This window comes from Dermochelys coriacea, chromosome 3, assembly GCF_009764565.3.
Source record: "Dermochelys coriacea isolate rDerCor1 chromosome 3, rDerCor1.pri.v4, whole genome shotgun sequence".
Lineage (NCBI taxonomy): Eukaryota > Metazoa > Chordata > Testudines > Dermochelyidae > Dermochelys > Dermochelys coriacea.
The window spans coordinates 169,764,284-169,781,700 of NC_050070.1; the positions used below are offsets into that span (position 1 = coordinate 169,764,284).

The window sequence follows — 17,417 nt, forward strand, 5'->3', positions numbered from 1 at the left end:
TTTCTTTCTGGCAGTACCTCCTAACTTTCGAGTGCTTGACTCTGCAACCTAATGACTGTTCTTTTAACTTTGTGTTTAATATATACTTACACTTCTCTATGATCTTAGTTACAGATTATTAAATTAATTCCTGAATTGCTCCACAGGTTCTGGGGGGAAAAAGAAACAACTCAACCTCTCTCAAATCAACTTACCTACTTCGTCATTTATAGGACTCTCACTGTTCACTTTGTTTTCTGCCATCCACATACTGTATTTATTCCTTTTCTTCCTCCGTTCCTCTATAACTCTAATATACATTTCCCCCTGAAGTTTCTATGGGCTTGTCTTCACTACCGGGGAGATCGATGCTCGATTTAGAGGGTCTAGTGAAGATCCACTAAATCAACGGCAGCGTGCTCTCCAGTTGACCCTGGTACTCCAGCTCTCCAAGAAGAGTAAGGTAAGTCGATGGGAGAGCATCTCCCGTCAATGCAGCGCAGCGAAGACACCGCGGTAAGTTGACCTAGGCTACAACTCTAACTATGTTATTCACGTAGCTGGAGTAGCATAATTTAGGTCAATTTACCCTGGTAGTGAAGAAAAGCCCTATTTTGTGATGTTGTGTACCTTCCTCTCTCCACAACAGGATGTTTCGTTCTGCTCTAGTGGGCTCATGGAAATTTTGTACTAGATATACGCTTTAGAATAGATCAAAGCCAGGCTTTTTTTTAAAAAGGATCTACACATCATTTGATGTCTCTACTTTTCATTTTTGAAGCAACAGCCATAGCTTACCTGTAGACTATTAAAAATCATAATTTTTGTTTTAGAAAAATATAGGATTTTACTACTTGGCTTTATTTTGCTTAGAAAGTCAAGACATGTAAGAACTAGAAACATCAGACCATAAAATAAATCTTGATTCAGGTCTAAAAACTTATTAGTCTATCTGGTCAGTCCCTACAAACTCGTTAGTTATTCTTTGACTCTTTAATTTTATTCTGTATCATATTTAATGGTTCAAATATGGTAAATCATGAAAGCAAATTGGGAAATTCTTTAAAAGTAGCTTGTCCTCTTTTTGGGTTGCTGAATCCAAAAGAAAGGACATTAGAGCATTCCCCCATTAGGAAGGGAGGAACAAGAGGCAGAAAGACCCTCCACTGGATTTGTGCCATACCAATTCCAAGAAATGTTGAAGGACACAAAAGACAGTGGCAAAAATGAGACTAAGATCCACATCTTTGGACTCCCAGTCCAATACCCTATCCGCTTGACTGTTCTATGTTCCAGCTTTCTTTTGGCAGAGATACAAAGTTTATTAGCAGTGCTATTCCTTTAGCATCTTTGAAAGGACCCTTGCTAATTTGTGTTTTTCTCCCCCCCCTCTCAAAATATCTTTTTTTGTGTGTGTGTTTTTTAAACCAGCACATTTTCTAATATGTAGAAATGTTTTCTCTCTCCTGCGGTATGGAAGACCCAAAATGTGCTAAAGTAAACTAAGAAAACTTACTACATACAAAGTTCTGTAAACATGAATAGTTTTTCCCATAGTTTCAGTTTTAATAACCGTTAGTCTTATTTGCAAAAACAGAAGGTAAAGGGACACCAAACTTCTGACTTAAAGTTTTTAAAGATTAAAGATACTTTTACAGATACCAAAGAATTTCCTTCCCTCTTAAAGGGACAAAGTAAGGTCATATCCACCATAATTTCTACTAGAAAGACTTATTCAGACAAATTAAAGATATCTATGGCCTCATTACTTTGAATGAAGAGGACATGCCATACTTTGAGAAACACCACTTTGTATTTTAATGCACAAAGAAAGTACTTGATATCCGATTACTCAGCATCAGTTAGAAACTGGAAAGAGTATTTGACAGAACAGCCAAACAAGTGTCTCTTATTGATTAGTCTTGAGCTATTATTTGAAATTTCTTCTCACTGGCTGATCAACAATTTCTTTACTTCTCTCTCCCCAAAGAGAGGGGTGTTACATAGAAGACTGAAATTGTCTCAGCAAATTAAATAGTAAAGGTTAGCTTCATTCAAAAAGCATCAAAATCTTCTATATTTTAAGCATATGAGGACTTCACCATGTTGCAAGTTATACTCTTTACAGAAGGCATCATGGAAAAATTACTAACATTCATTGTAATTAGAGTGTTACCTCCTTTTTGGTTTCTTTTTTTGGATCATAATCACTATCGTTTCCATCCATTGGATGTGCTTCTTCCACATCATCATCACTGAGGATAGACAACAGATGAGTAAACTTGGTCCTATTAGCCTGTTATTCCACTATTTTTGTCGACGCTCTCTACAATTATACAGTTAACATACATTCTAAATAATGTTAGTCATACTGTCACAAGACACACCAACAGACCAGAGTTATGGTTATTTTGGAATTTCTTTTTAAGATGTAGTATACCCTGGAAGCATTTTTCTTTTGTTAAGCTTGTGTATGTTGCCATAATTAAAGCAACAGTTGGAAAAAATTATGTTCTCTTGGGGAAAAAAGAGAAGCAGGAAGACTTGGATTCAAGTTTATGATGTTCAGGCAATAGTACTTCTGGTGAAATGAAAAGTAACACACACACACACACACACACACACACGCACTCAGGAAGTTCAGTGTGTCTGTCATAACTGGAAACTCTAACTAGACTGAAAGCAAATGGATTTGATTTTGTAGTCCTTAAGTGAGAGTCACAAATTATTTTGACTTTATTTAAAAGGCTTGCCTCCTTATTATTAGTTAGAACCTTTGCCTCTATAAAAAAACTAAATAGACCTAAAAACAGTATTTACCATAAAAAAGGAGAATAGTAATTGCATGTTAAAATGTTTAAATTGAAGGCTATTTAAAGGTTTAAAAACACAGTAAACTGCAGAATGCCAGTAAAACATTACTAGACATTTCAGCAATTTGTAGTTGTTTAGTTACCTTTTCCTTCCCTCCTGATCCCACCCCTAACCAAGATTTCTAAGTCTTGTTACATAGGATTTGTTTCACAGGACGACCTAGTAACCAGTCTGCTGTGCAGCTACTGCATTCGCCACAGAGCTGTTTACTTCTTAGAGCAGAAGTAAAATACAGTTTGTCTGTTGAAAGGGAGTAAGACTAAACTAGTAGTACTCTCACCATTAGAAATGGCCCTTCCAGGTTAGAGTTGAAGCATATTGTCAAAAAAAAATGCTGCCATATCTGTACCTAAACAAAGAACTTCACTCTCAGGCAATTAGCTATTGAAAAGTATTCAACCCACCTGTCACCTTGATTATTTCTATTGGCTAGTTTTCGAGCCTGTCGATCCATCAAGCTTGTCCTAGAGCGAGTTTTTTTCCACGAATAGTAATATTTTACAAGGCTTGCAATAGTCTTGTCTGGAAGCTAGAAGAATTAGTTCAAATATTAAAAAAATGCAAACTATGTAAACTAGTAGCTGAAGCATAATTATCTTACAATAACCCTTATATGAATGCTTTCTTAATTTTCCATGCATCTAGAGAAAGAAGAAGACACTTATGTTTTTCCACTTTAAAAAGCTATTTCATGCTTTAACCAAAAAAAATCTCATGCCACTTTTGTAAATAGAGAGTTTTTACAGTTATAAAATGCTGAATGATACAGAAACAAAAACTGAATTTAAGTTTCTTAGACTAAGCTATTTGCAGTAGGAACCCTATCTTTGAATACTTTTATATGGTACTTAGCACAATGGGGCTTATTCTGATAGGAGCCTTCAGACTAAAAATATTTATATTAAATAATAGTTATAATCAGAAATATTACCTTACCATTTGTTGGATCCTGTGAAAGCTCTTCCCATGGAAACTAAAAGCTTGTTCAAATAGGACTTTATCTTCAACTGTCCATTCATCAGGGAAAGGAGTGAAATTAGGGAGATCCGCAAGGGACTTCTCAATGTTATGTTTATGCCAGAACAACATGCCAAGTGCCTTTGAAAAGAAATAATCCATTTTTGATTTTAGCTGACTTGTATCAAAGTACACGTTAGAACATTAAAAAAAACCCTATGTTAAATATGACTACTATCAAAAGAAATTCACACTTAAGCTTCTCTTCTATTGTGCCTATGTAATACAGCTTATAAGATTCTCTCCACAGTTACTTTGATCAGTGGGCACTTTTGCATTCCATCCATGCTGCAATATCTGGACCAGTCAGTTAATTCAAGGTCAGTGTGGCAGCATCATCTCTGAATTAGTTAGCATAAAATAGTTGTAGGCTCAAAATCTGACCTACTTTCTGCCTCTACAAACAAATATAGACTATGTGGTTCTTTACAGTTCTTCCTGGGCCCAACTCCCAGCCCATTCAAAACAAAAAGATTTCTGCTATTCAGTGACCAGAAACCCACCCAGCCCTCTACCCTCACCTGCTGCATGTGCACATGCAGTAAAAATATTCATTAGGGAGACAAGGAATTTGCAATTTTAAAAGGCTGCTCGTGAGTAAATAAAATACAATTCTGAAACTCTGAATACATCCTGAATGTCCTTTTAACAATCCCGCACCTCTCAAATAAAAAAAGCTGTCTGGCTTGTGTCGGGCATTTCCATTGTCCATGGCTGTGTATGATACACCATAAAACAGACCATTTTAAATAAATTTCTATACTGGGTGTAAATACTGAGTAATCTCTCTGTATTTCTGATAAAGACTCTAGAGCAACTGGAGACTTCCCCTCCACCCCACCCAACATCCCTTCATAGATTTTGCACCAAGTCTTGTTCAGGAGTTAGGGAACACTCAAACAGAACTGACTAAATTAGTTTCATACAGAGCATATATGATAAATAACAGCTTATCATCAAGTCTCAGTGCCTTGATTTAATGGATCTACCAGCTTTTCCCTGACATTTTTCCACTGTAATCAAACTACCAGCAGTTTGTGTATGCGACTTACTAATGAGCACTGTATCTTTTTCCTAAAGAGCACTGGAAAAAAATAATACAAGCTAAACTTTTTTTCTGGACACATTCGAGACACCACAACATTGTGTGCCTCTCCTTCCAACAGAGACTTAAATAGCCAAGTATTGCAATGAGTACTCATTACTAAGATTTCATTATTATTTGCCCTACTTTTCTTCCCCAAAACAAGGTTATACAAGAGGATGTTTTACTGGTACAATAACTAAACTTTTGTTTTCTGTTACCCTTACTTTTACTGTATTCATTCACTTGGTAATCTTTAAAAAAAATACAAGCTTGCTACAGATCTTAGTGTGTACTAATTAGTGTGAACTAGCAACGTTTACCTATACTGTTTATGGGATAGTGGTTAAAGAGTAGTAAAACCAAAACACAGCTTTAACTACAACCTCCAAACACTGCAAGTTTTTTAAACTTTTCTAGTGTTTTTCTTGCTTTGAAACATGCCAGTTGAATTATTTTTGTGTCACCCCACTAGTTGAAATGCCTTTGCAACAGCAACATGGAGAGCATTAAATCAATGTTAGCATTTAAAAACATTTAAAATTCTTACTTCCAAAATGCCCAAGTCCATACCCAAAATTGGCTGCCTAAGAAATAGTTTTTTTTTTTTAAAGTTACATAAACACACAATTACATGACACGCCCAGTGTACCGAAACATACCAAACCTTTCAAAACTGTGCATTACAAGCTGAGCATGTCATGAAAATAAAGAGCGCAATCTTTTGCGGAGAATCCAGACCACAAGAATATGCAGGTCCATAAAACTGCAGTGTTTGCTGCCACGCCTGAAGAGATACAACTAGTTAATGAAAGCCGGTTGAAAAAACTGAGTTGGGTTATACAGTAAACACCACTTTAAAAATCATTCATAGAACTTACCTGTTCCACATTGTATCCATGTTTTTCCTTTGCTATTGCAATATATTCATCTACTGTAAGAAATCAGTGCCAGAATTAATTTCTCTGAAAGTGTTGGTTCTGCTATAAAATCACAAAAAGGTTGTCACTTAAATGTAACAAAGCAGAGGTGTAGTTATGGATAACTGATATCAAAGTATTGATTATGTGTTTCAATCCTTCTTCCCTACCTTTCGTACATTGCTTGTTTTCACAGGGCCTGATCTTGCAAAAGGTTATGCATGTGCTTAATTTTACACACTACAAGCAGTTCCATGGAAGTCAGTGAGGTTTCTTGAAGCGTGTAAAATTGAAGCAGTGCAGAAACTATTTTCCTATGTTTGTACCATGTCTGTATTGTAGGGACTACAGTAATAAATGTACATAGTTGTATCCACTAAGATACTTATGTCAATTTTAACAATATTTAATTATTTACCAGAGATTTGTTGATTGAGTGAGCTTTCATAGATCTCACTGCTGGGGACTTTCAAAGAGAGGAGAATTGGGAGATTTCAAAAGAGAATTGAGAACTTTTATTTTAACACAGTACATTAAACATTCAGTTAGTTAATCTAAAAAAAAAAAAACCCTTCAGCTGCACTTGCATAATCTTACAGGTCCTTAGTTTTTAATCCCTTGATTTATCAGTATAATATTTAGCCACCCAATGGAGTCAATTGTCAATAGAAGTGTATATATGAAAGTCTGACCATTATCTTACCAACAGTAGATTTGTGACTTAAATGCAATACTCTACTTACGCCTAACCAAAATGCTTGGACAAAGTATCTCTCACTGACCTTAAATACAGTAACTCCTCACTTAACGTCGTCCTGGTTAACGTTGATACGTTGCTGATCAATTAGAGAACATGCTTTTTTAAAGTTGCACAATGCTGCCTTATAACTTTGTTTGGCAGCTGCCTGCTTTGTCCACAGCGTGCAGAAAAAGCAGCCCGTTGGACCTAGCTGGGTGGGGGCTTGGAACCAGGGTGGACTGGCAGCCCTCCTAAATTCCCTGTGCGGCAGCCGCCCAGCAGGCTATCAATTGCGGGGCAGTTCAGCTGTCCCTCCCCCCACTGCTGTGTGCTGCTCCTGCCCTCTGCATTGGAGCTGCTCCTGTGAGTCTCCTGCTTGCTGTGGGGGGGAGAAGAGGGGTGCTAATGTCAGGGTGTACCCCTATCCCCACTCCTGTACCCCATCTCTACAGAGTGGGGGGACATGACAGGGCTCAGGACAGAGGGAGCTTGCTGGCAGCAGCTGCTGTCTCAACTTGCTGATCTACTTAAAAAGGCAGTGTACTTAGAGTGGGGTCAGCGTACTTAAAGGGGCAATGCACGTTGCTCGCTCGCTCTCTCACACACACACACACACACACACACACGGTGTGTGTCTCTGTCTCTCTCTGCCATGCTGGGTCTCCTTCCTCCATTCGTGCTGCCTTGTAGAGTGTGAGGCTACATTAACAACGTGTTAACACTTGATGAACTAGGATTTGGCTGAGCCCTCATTTCGCAATAAGGCATTCTCTGGGAAATCTCTCACCTTCTGACTCCACCACCTCTCTTTTGTCTGGTGAAAAAAAATTTCCCTGGAACCTAACCTACCCCATTTACATCAATTCTTATGGGGAAACTGGATTTGCTTAACATTGTTTTGCTTAAAGTAGCATTTTTCAGGAACATAACTATAACATTAAGCATGGAGTTACTGTATTCTACATTACTAACTGACCCACCTCACAACTGAAGAGTAAAGGGACATTCCTTGTAATTGGAAGGTGACAGATTTTAAAAATTATTAGAAATGAATATGGATAACAAAAATATCTTAGTGCGATAGCTGTAAATATTAAAGATAAAACCAAAGATTTGGAAAGGATATAAACCCTCAAGCTTTTGGGCATACATCAATCTGCTACTACTGCAATTAGGAGGAAACTTTCTCAGAGGTCAGGTTCTCATAACTGCCTAGTGCAAGGTTTCTTCCTCTGAAGCATATACTGTGGAGACAAGATACTGGACAAGACTGACCGTTGGTCAGATCCAGTAAGATCATTCCTACATTTCGATTATCTCCTTAGATGATGTGACAGAATAAGCACTACTTTTCCAGTAAGAGGGCAACAGGTAACTATGTCTACATAAGGTCTTCCCCTTGAACTGGCCCCCACTGCATTTCCTCCATGGTAACTCATCTATGTAGACTTCCATAGCAACACATTTTCTCCTGGAATTGTACAATGACAATGTCTCAAGATTATATCTTTTGCCCTACTATTAACATATGTTGTAGAGACCAGGGGTAACAATGGATGCATTTCAAGAGGCTGAAGACTTGATTAGATATCAAAGCCTTTTCCCCGACCATAGGACCACAGGATGATAGCAACATTCCACCTTTCCTGAATGAGAAATAAGTGTGTGTGTGGGGGTGGGGGGGGGGGAAAGACACATCAGCTTTGTTGTTTCATACACAGCATAACTTATGCAACTTTCCCACACTGCAAGAGAAATTATGTGCTAAAAATTAGAAGTAGACAGTTCAACATCAAATGCAGTGAATCAGTTCTAGTTAATAGAGTACAATTTTCTTGGGAGAAGAGGACTTACACTTGGCATCTGGAATACTATGGTATGGAGACCACACAAGCATCCCTCCATTGTCTTTATCAGTATATTTTGTAGCACCTGTAAGAAAAGTTGTTTTAGTGTTTATTAATATGACTTAAAGAACAGTGTATTCACAGTTATTTCCCTCCACGCATATAAGAAGACTAGCACAACTGAAGTGACCCAACTGCCATTCACAACTGGATATTAGATATGATGCCAATTACCAGAATTTGGCAATTAAAACTGCTTGCCCAGGTTGGATTGGATGCAGAGTTTAGGGATCATTATGTTGGGGGTAGTTCCTAGTCTAGCTGGAGGCAGTAAGTGTATTAGTTTCCTTGAAACGGACAACGTTACCACAGTCTGATGTGTCATATGTTCTTGGTTGGGTTTCTTTAAAAAAGAGGCTAAATTACTTGTTGAACATAGCTGCTGGTTGATGCTTGACCCTTAGAGCAAGAGAACAGCTATACTGACTGCTATATTCTTACACAGAGTTAATAAAACCATACATGATATCAGCCTTTTTACCACCTTTCTTGCCAAGTCTCTACCCAGCAGTTAGAGTAGACACTCCCTGGGTTTATACAGAACCATGGTTTTCCCTTTAGAAGCTGTCCTCCCGAGGGAATCCAGACCCACCTCTCCTTACTAGCTACTGAGTTATTTATTTAAGTTACCTATTGGCTCCCCCCACATCCCAAAAATTCCTTTCTTTGTTTTTGCATCATCTCTGCTAATAGGCAAATGATCATTTTGGAGGAGAGGCGAGCGTAATGTTTTCTGGATATGTACTATATTTAGTCAGTTTTCTTCCTTTAGATTTGTAGTGTTTTGTATTTGGGACTGTCTTTGCAGACTAATGCCAGTTACAGATGTTATATCAAAATAAAATGAGCAAAAGTTTCATTTTAAAGAATGAAGTTAGCATCACAATTAGCTATGCAAATATATTAAATGCATCTCCTTCACCTGCAGCACAAGTCAAATATTTGTCAATCTGAGCCAGCAATAGTAACTGATCTCTTGAATGTAGGATAATTAAAGACAATGAAACAAGAAGACTACCAGAATACATGCTTGTGGAATGTTCAAGTTTAACATGGTCATCAAAAATCTATCAATTCATGTCCTGGATACCAGCAGCTATTACATATTTAAGTTTAGAAGAAGATTCAAAGCTTGAAGTTATCACAGAACTATAAAACGTAGGGCTGAAAGGGACCTTGAAAGGTCATCAAATTCAGCCCCCCACACTGAGGAAGGACTAAGTAAGCTTAGACCATCCCTGACAGCTGTTTGTCCAAAAACCTCCAAAAACCTGTTCTTAAAGACCGCCAATGACAGGGATTCCACTACCTCCCTTATAGTAGTGTTATTTGCACTTTGACCTAATCTTTCATACAAGGGCCTCAAAGCACTATGCAAAGAGTGAAAAGATACAAACTAATGTTAAAACCAAAAAGTAGTAAAGAGAAGATGGTGTTACAAGTCTGAGAAACAGGAGTGGATTTTTTTATTTTTATTTTAAATATAAATAGTGAGCTCTGTGTTATTTTGAAGAGCGCTCAGCAGTGGATTAACTTTTCCAAGGGAGAAGACAATTGAGTCCAAAGCTGAGCACTTCTTATCTTGTACTCAGTGATTTTTTTTTAACCTCACTCTGAAGAAGATAGTTGTTAATTTTGAGACATAGACGTTTTCAAAATATTGTTATTTTAAAAAGCCAAGTTGTTTTTAAAAAAAAAAAAAAGTATCTGAAATTTAAGGTGCTTCATCTTTTTGAACTTAAATCACACTTCTAACCATTTACGGGAAAAAAATAAAGATATCAGAGTCCACCTGGGTTACTTATAAAACAATGCAATATATGGCCAAATATTTTTGTTTGCGGAGCATACATACATGAAAGTCAGCATTTATAGAGTTTATTCTGAAACAAGAAATAAGTCTTTAACAAAACACCATTCAAGTAATACTGAAAAGGCATGTTAAATTTTAAAAACACTCAGTATTTTTAATATTATAAAAGTAGTATCTATTATTTACAGCCAGAAGCTTTGTACTTGGAACGACCATGGAATGAATAATTCCATCATGCCCCATTCCCAAGAGTTGAGCCTAAACCTAACTAGCTTAACTTGCATGTTGCTATTCCCTCCCCATGTCCTAACAGGGTGTCACACTGTTCCCTCCTACAGGAAAGCCCACAGATGGAAGGATGAAACAAACAAGGACTCCTTCCTCTTTAACCTTCTCCCACATATTCTACTGCAGGAAGGAGCAATCTAGACCCGATAGGCCATTGCAGGAGTAGGATGGCAGATATACTGGTTGGATTAAGACTTTGTGAGGGGAAACTTGAATGATTAGACAATTCCATCATGCCTCATTCTCCAAGTTTCTCCTAAACTGCTGTGTCCTGTAAGGAACTGATGGCGGGGGGGAAGGGAGGAAGAGAAGAAGAGGAGAGAAGTGGGGTTTTAAGGGTTGTATAGGTGGAAGGTTGGAATATTCTATAGAACAAGCCCTCAGACCCATCACAGCCTTTTAAAAATGGGTGATGTTTTTCCATTGCATAATGGATTTCACACGAAAGGTAACCTTTTCTAGGTAATTTTCATAGGGAGATGTGAATCCCTTTCTCCCTACATATACAACCTCTCACTCCCTGAATTCAACCAAGCAGAATTCTCCACAGGATCCAGGGAGAGGATGCGGGGAAAGACCATGCTGAAGAGGCATCTGACCCAGCTGCCTTCATCACAGGAGGAAGAAGTCCATTTGGAGAGGACCCTTTACATGCAATGTAGGGGGAATTATGTGTTACATGTGAATTGGAGTGAAAGTAAGCTAGCTGAGGAAAAAGGACTCCAGCTCAAAAGCAGTTCCATTCTGCTTACTGATAAGCGGTAGAGGCAAATAGATGGAAATACTAGGGAAATTAGAGACTAATAAACGTGAAAGGAAACGAGCTATCAGCCAGGGAGGATTAGGCAGAGAACTATGCAGGTCTGAAAAATACTAGAATTCTCAGCATAAAAGGTCGACCAGTAAAACCTCAATGTAAGCTTTTTATGGTAGAGCATGTATGTTGCATTGTACATCACCAGGTACACTAGCGCTGCTCAACAGTTACTACTTCAAAAATGAGATTCCATCCAACTGAAGATGGCCTTTAATTCATCAGTTCTCCTATTTGTTGCTGTGCTAAAGTTATTCCACTATAGATTTGGAATGACACCTGTTAATTTTGAATTGGCACACAGGGGGACACACAGAGAAAAAGTGATGGGTACAAAACTTAAGACTTTGGGTTTGAAGTGAATACTACTCTTTAAAAGGATGTGTCAACTTCAAAAATACACCAAAGACAACTAACTGAAAGAGCAGAGAAATGTGTTTCAATTTTGTGCCTTCAACAGTGCTTCATATGTAGTTAATTTCTCAGCATAGTCAGTTTATTTGGTTTGGGTGGGTCTTTCACACAGAGACAGGGAGAATGAACATTTTAAAAAATAAATAAGCAAGCATCTCTGGAAAAACTGGCAGAGGAACTTGGGGTGTGGGGGGGGGAGGTATAGTATGTGAGGCTAAATACATTTTAAAAAAGCTGAGTAGAACCTGTTCTGAAGAGCTTGTATTGAATATAATGGAGAACACAAGAAGAGCAGTTCTGAGACAGGAGACTCTCTGAAACGAGGGTGATTAGGGCCATGAATACTTAGATAAGACCCATAAAAGGGCCTTAAAAGAGGCAATATTTTAAAGTCCATAGGGGGCTCTTCTGGACACACCTGTGAAAGCTCCAAAAATAAATGGATCGAGCTCAGGTTGTAAGCCTTGCTGTACTCCAAATAAATCAAAAGTCTGTCAGATTTAGCAGAAAAAACAGACAGAGGACCATCCTTCTCCCTCCCTCTTCTAAATACAACCAAAACCTTCCTCTGCTACCCATCTCCTCTCCTTTATCCCTTGAAGTACATTCAATTGACTCATGAACCACACAATGACCCATTTTCCAACACAGCAATTTCTTTATCCTCTCTTCCTGGAGGAACTCAAGGGCCCAGCTTTAGAAAAGAAAGCAGCTTCATGATATTGACACTTCTATGGTGTCAGTGGGATATCAGTAAAAATAGGGGCTTGTCTGATATGGGATTGAGGGCATGTAGGACAAGGACAAAGAGACTTCCGTTTTAGCAGAGGCAGAAAATAGAATGAGTAGTTCCAGTGACAAATCAGCAGGAGATGACAAAATCTGGTTCAGTTGGGCAGTAAAAAAAAATCAAAAAGGGTTATTTTGTTAATTGACTAATTTCAGAATTTAGGCCAGTTATTTTATCAGAATTGTTTCTTCCATCCAATACATTTCTCTTATTCCTATTAAAGAGGTATTCTTGTGTAACTTAGGTGTTAAAGTTACAACTCCATTATGTCTTCCCAGCTGTTTATTTAACGATAATATACATGTAGTTTCCTTTGGTCACACAATAGATTTGAGCTGTAGCTCACGAAAGCTTATGCTCAAATAAATTTGTTAGTCTCTAAGGTGCCACAAGTCCTTCTTTTCTTTTTGCAAATACAGACCAACACATCTGCTACTCAGAAACCTAACGTTAAGGATGTGAACATTAAAAAAAAAAAAAAAAGTTGTCTGACATTAACCTCCCCTCATGCTGCTCTACTCTCAACGAGAATCCCCTTTTCATGTTCTACAGTGGCATGACAGCATCAGTACTAACTCTGAATTTTATGACAACTACTTAAGATCTAATGGAGTCCACCCAATTATAATACTTAACATCTAGTTTACCATTATCTGAGTGTCACAACTTTAACAATTAACATATTTTGTCATTTAATATAGCTATTTGCTCAACACATAATTTGCAATGATGTAATATTTTTAAAAATGTGATCAAATGAAGCTGAGGATTCGCTGCTCACACATGTACACACAAAATGAATGGATTTTGAATGCAACTATCAGAGGGCAAAACCAGGTGTTAGACTTTATAGGCAGTTTTAATCAGCCACTGATTTTTCTCACTGTTTTAATAGAACGAAATTTTAAATATCAATTTGATGGCTACCTACTTAAAAATCTAATGGAGTGCACCTAATTAGAACATTTAACACCTCAGTATACTCTACATAAGAGATATTTTAATGTCAAGAGCAAAGACATCAGGAGAGACATTCAGCTTTAAAGCTGCAGTGTTACATTTAAAAATAAATATGCATTTAACTTTAGCAGGCATTACAAAACGTATGTCATCTTATTTGCTGTGAACAAAAATGTTGATTTTTTCTCTTTTTAAAAACAGTGATCACTCCACAGCATGCACAGCTTTGTTACAGCATGATGTCTGGCTTTCAAACCGATGATGCCTCATAAACCTGATCAGAAAGGAGAACAATTGTTCAGATAGATTTACAAGGCAACATCTCTTTGGTTAACACAGCACCTTACTAACGTGGTAGACATTTATTCTTACAATTCATGGGAGCAGTCATTCCAAGTTTAACTTTAATTTTGTAGTACTAGTATCAAGAAGGCAATGCAGGAGACATTTTAGAAAGATTCCCAATACTAGTTCAGAAAAAATGAGAATTACAGTTCTTCTAGTTACAAAAATTTTCGTTAAGTGGATATAAATCTTTAAGTTCCTTCCTCTAGAACTTCTGCATAAGAGGCAATGCTATATTTTTGGATTCAAAATATGTAACATTTAGTTTTTTCACTAGTTACACAACAGAAATTGTTTTCAGAGATAATTCTAAGACGACTCCCATCCACTTATAAGCTCTTGAATGCATACAAATTAATTTTATGCTGGTAGTTTCAATTCTACTGCATGTATACATTATATATACACACGATGTTTAAGAGAAAAATTTTAATTGCAGGATTTTGCTGTCCTATAAAAGCTGGAGGATGTTCTCTCTTCACTGCCCAGTTATTTAAAGTATTAAAACAATTGCTAAATATTTTGCTTCTCTAGGTGGCCTGTAGGCAGAACAAGCCTAGACTGCATGTCAGGAGTGATCATTTTTATCTATTAAAACAAACATGTTTAGACTTACTAATGTAAATATAATGAGCTTTAACCATAACACTATTTATTAACAAAAATAGAAACCTGAAGTATGAAATAAGATACTAGTTTCCAGAGGAAACCTCCTTACATCCCCAAAATTCCTAAGGGATGTACCCACTTCTAAGACAAAATCATTTTCAAAACTGCTTCCAGACCCAAGAAGCAAACTAAGGGCACTAGTCCCCATCGACAGAAGCTCCAGCTTGGGAGGTACCATGAGAGGAGCTCTGGCCCAATCCTCTTCCCAGCACGAATCACCTGACACCAATGGAGCCCGTTTGGAGAACAGGAAAGTAGACAGGCTTCACTGTGACCACCACAGTAGGACTGACATATGCGCTTATTACTCTACTATAAATGTACACAAAATAAGTGTCTCATGTTTAGCTTATTAAGACTGAATGTCATAGTGTATGTGGCTAGCCAATATCCCTTTCTTCCCCCACCCATTGTGTGGGCAAGAGAAGCTAGTCTGCAACAGTACAGATATTGAGACTACCCCACCTTACAAAACAAGGTGCTTGAAAACCCAGCCAAATGGGTCTACATTTAAGAGGTGCTAGAACAAGGTATCCACTGTTTCTGCAAGGATGCAACTCCTCCCACCCCATCCCACTAGAGGTCATATTAAAAGCATTATAAAGCAAAGATTTTTTTCATTCCCTCTAGTAACCTGCACCTCCTATCTACAATGGGGGGGGGGGGGAAGAGACACTGACGCTTTGTCTATAGGCCTGCCATCCAATCTTGGTAAATTAAACACAGCTTTCCCCCCTTAATGCTTTTCTCCCCCTCAGCTCACACGGAGCAGATGCTGTCCCCGCAATGCTCTCGTGACTGACAAAACAGCAAACACAAAGCCTAAAAACAAAAATCCACGTTAACCTTTGCAATGCAATGCTCCCACACAGCATCCAAGTGAAAACACAAACACACATGCCTCTCCATTATAAATCATTATATTAACCCTCATTTTCAAAACAGCAGCGACAAGATGTCAGGTTATAGTACAAAAGCTATTTACCAGGATCAAAGTCAGGGATTCGAGCTTGATATTCTGCTCCGACCCGCATTCCTACATCTGCAATGCAAGAGAAAACACATGCGTTACTGGGATTTTATCTTTAAAGGGCGGGAGGATGAGACGGGGGGTGCTATTTAAATGAAAACTGAGAAATTCAACGATCTAGGCGGGCTGCACTCAATCCGAGGCTACCAACAATCTTGCAAATTCAAGGGCTGCTCCCTGCGACCCTTGCGCTTCAAAAAGCCTCCAACCCCATCTCCTACACCAACCATGCAAAATCAGAAGCCCCTCCCCCCACGGCTTAAGGTCCATTACTTAGTAAAGGTGGGAGGTATTTACGGGGATTCCGGCGGTCCGCCGCAGACACTCCGCGCAGCGCAGCGCACCTCCACCCCAGCCCCACATGTGCAGTGCAGTGCGGCGCGGCGCGGCGCACGCACACGCGAGCCATGGCCAGGCACCGCGCGCGGCCGCCCGACCTGCACGCGCGCAAAGGTCCGAGATGCGCAGTCTCCCGCGTTGGCCGGCGCAGACGGCAGCGCTCGTGCCCTGAGCGGCGCCCCGCCCCCTCCCCCCGGATCAGCCTCGCCCAGCTAGGCCCGGCAACGAGTCCGCGGCTCGTACCGTGCTCGTCGCCGCTGTCGCCGCCGCCGCTCTCCGGCTCCGAGTAGTGCCCGTTGGAGGGGCTACTGCTCTTGGTGCCGTTGGGGGCTGCCCGGCTCTTGCCCCCCAGGAACTCGGCTCCTTTCTCCATCATGCCCGGCATGGCGGGGCGGGGAGCGGCGGCGGCGGCGCTGCCTGACGAGGGGGAAAGTTAAGACGGAGCCGCCATGTTGCCCCTCCCCGCCCCTGGGCCCCGTTGCTCCAGCCGGCGGCGGCGCCTCCACCCCCTCACACTCTCTCCACCCCGCCCCCCCGCGCCTGGCCCGACCCGGCCCGGCCCGGCCCCTACGCAGCCCACAGCGCGGGAATCCCTCCGCGTCGGCCCGGCCGGATCTATCCCCGAGGAGGAGGGGTGGGGGAACCGCGGAAGGATTACGGTCGGCGGCGGCGGAGGGGGGGTTCACGATTATGGCCATTAGCTGCTTCCGGCCCATCTCCCTCCGGCTGGGAAGTGGGAACTACTTAGCCTCTGGCCGCGCGAGGATCGGAGGGAGGGGCGCGCGCGCTGCGCCACGCCACGCCACAGCAGCCTCTGCGACGACAGGGACGTGTCGGGGCTAATCCCGCGGCGAGCTCTGCTGGGGCGGGAGAGTGTGGGGGAGGGGAGCTGCAGGCGGCAAGCTGTGCCCTGGGGTCGAGGGGAGAGCTGCAGGCTGAGAGCTGTGCGGGGGGGGGAAGGGAAGCTGCAGGCTGAGAGCTGTGCGGGGAGGGGGGGGGAAGGGAAGCTGCAGGCTGAGAGCTGTGCGGGGAGGGGGGGGGAAGGGAAGCTGCAGGCTGAGAGCTGTGCGGGGAGGGAAGCTGCAGGCTGAGAGCTGTGCGGGGAGGGAAGCTGCAGGCTGAGAGCTGTGCCGGGGGGGGGGGAAGGGAAGCTGCAGGCTGAGAGCTGTGCGGGGAGGGGGGGGAAGGGAAGCTGCAGGCTGAGAGCTGTGCGGGGAGGGGGGGAAGGGAAGCTGCAGGCTGAGAGCTGTGCGGGGAGGGGGGGGAAGGGAAGCTGCAGGCTGAGAGCTGTGCGGGGAGGGGGGGAAGGGAAGCTGCAGGCTGAGAGCTGTGCGGGGAGGGGGGGGAAGGGAAGCTGCAGGCTGAGAGCTGTGCGGGGAGGGGGGGAAGGGAAGCTGCAGGCTGAGAGCTGTGTGGGGAGGGGGGAAGGGAAGCT

General features: G+C 40.9%; 1 protein-coding gene across 13 annotated transcripts in view; it reads right to left on the minus strand.

The window, feature by feature from the left end:
• Positions 1-16,751, minus strand: part of RCOR3 (REST corepressor 3) — a 36,425-nt gene extending 19,674 nt beyond the window's left edge. For 2 of the 13 annotated variants that reach the window (XM_043511794.1, XM_043511797.1), the window contains exons 1-8: positions 16,226-16,399; positions 15,599-15,655; positions 8,468-8,545; positions 6,293-6,340; positions 5,836-5,888; positions 3,790-3,951; positions 3,258-3,382; positions 2,156-2,234 (exon numbers count right to left, since the gene is read on the minus strand). In XM_043511794.1, coding sequence (XP_043367729.1) covers positions 2,156-2,234; positions 3,258-3,382; positions 3,790-3,951; positions 5,836-5,888; positions 6,293-6,340; positions 8,468-8,545; positions 15,599-15,655; positions 16,226-16,367 — 744 coding nt within the window. In that variant the 5' untranslated portion in view covers positions 16,368-16,399. Of the gene's footprint in view, positions 1-2,155; positions 2,235-3,257; positions 3,383-3,789; positions 3,952-5,835; positions 5,889-6,292; positions 6,341-8,467; positions 8,546-14,788; positions 14,808-15,598; positions 15,656-15,916; positions 16,171-16,225; positions 16,528-16,640 lie in introns of those variants that run through there. The other 11 variants (XM_043511800.1, XM_038394263.2, XM_043511790.1 and 8 more) reach the window with 10 other exon arrangements.
• Positions 16,752-17,417: the final 666 nt, after the last annotated feature.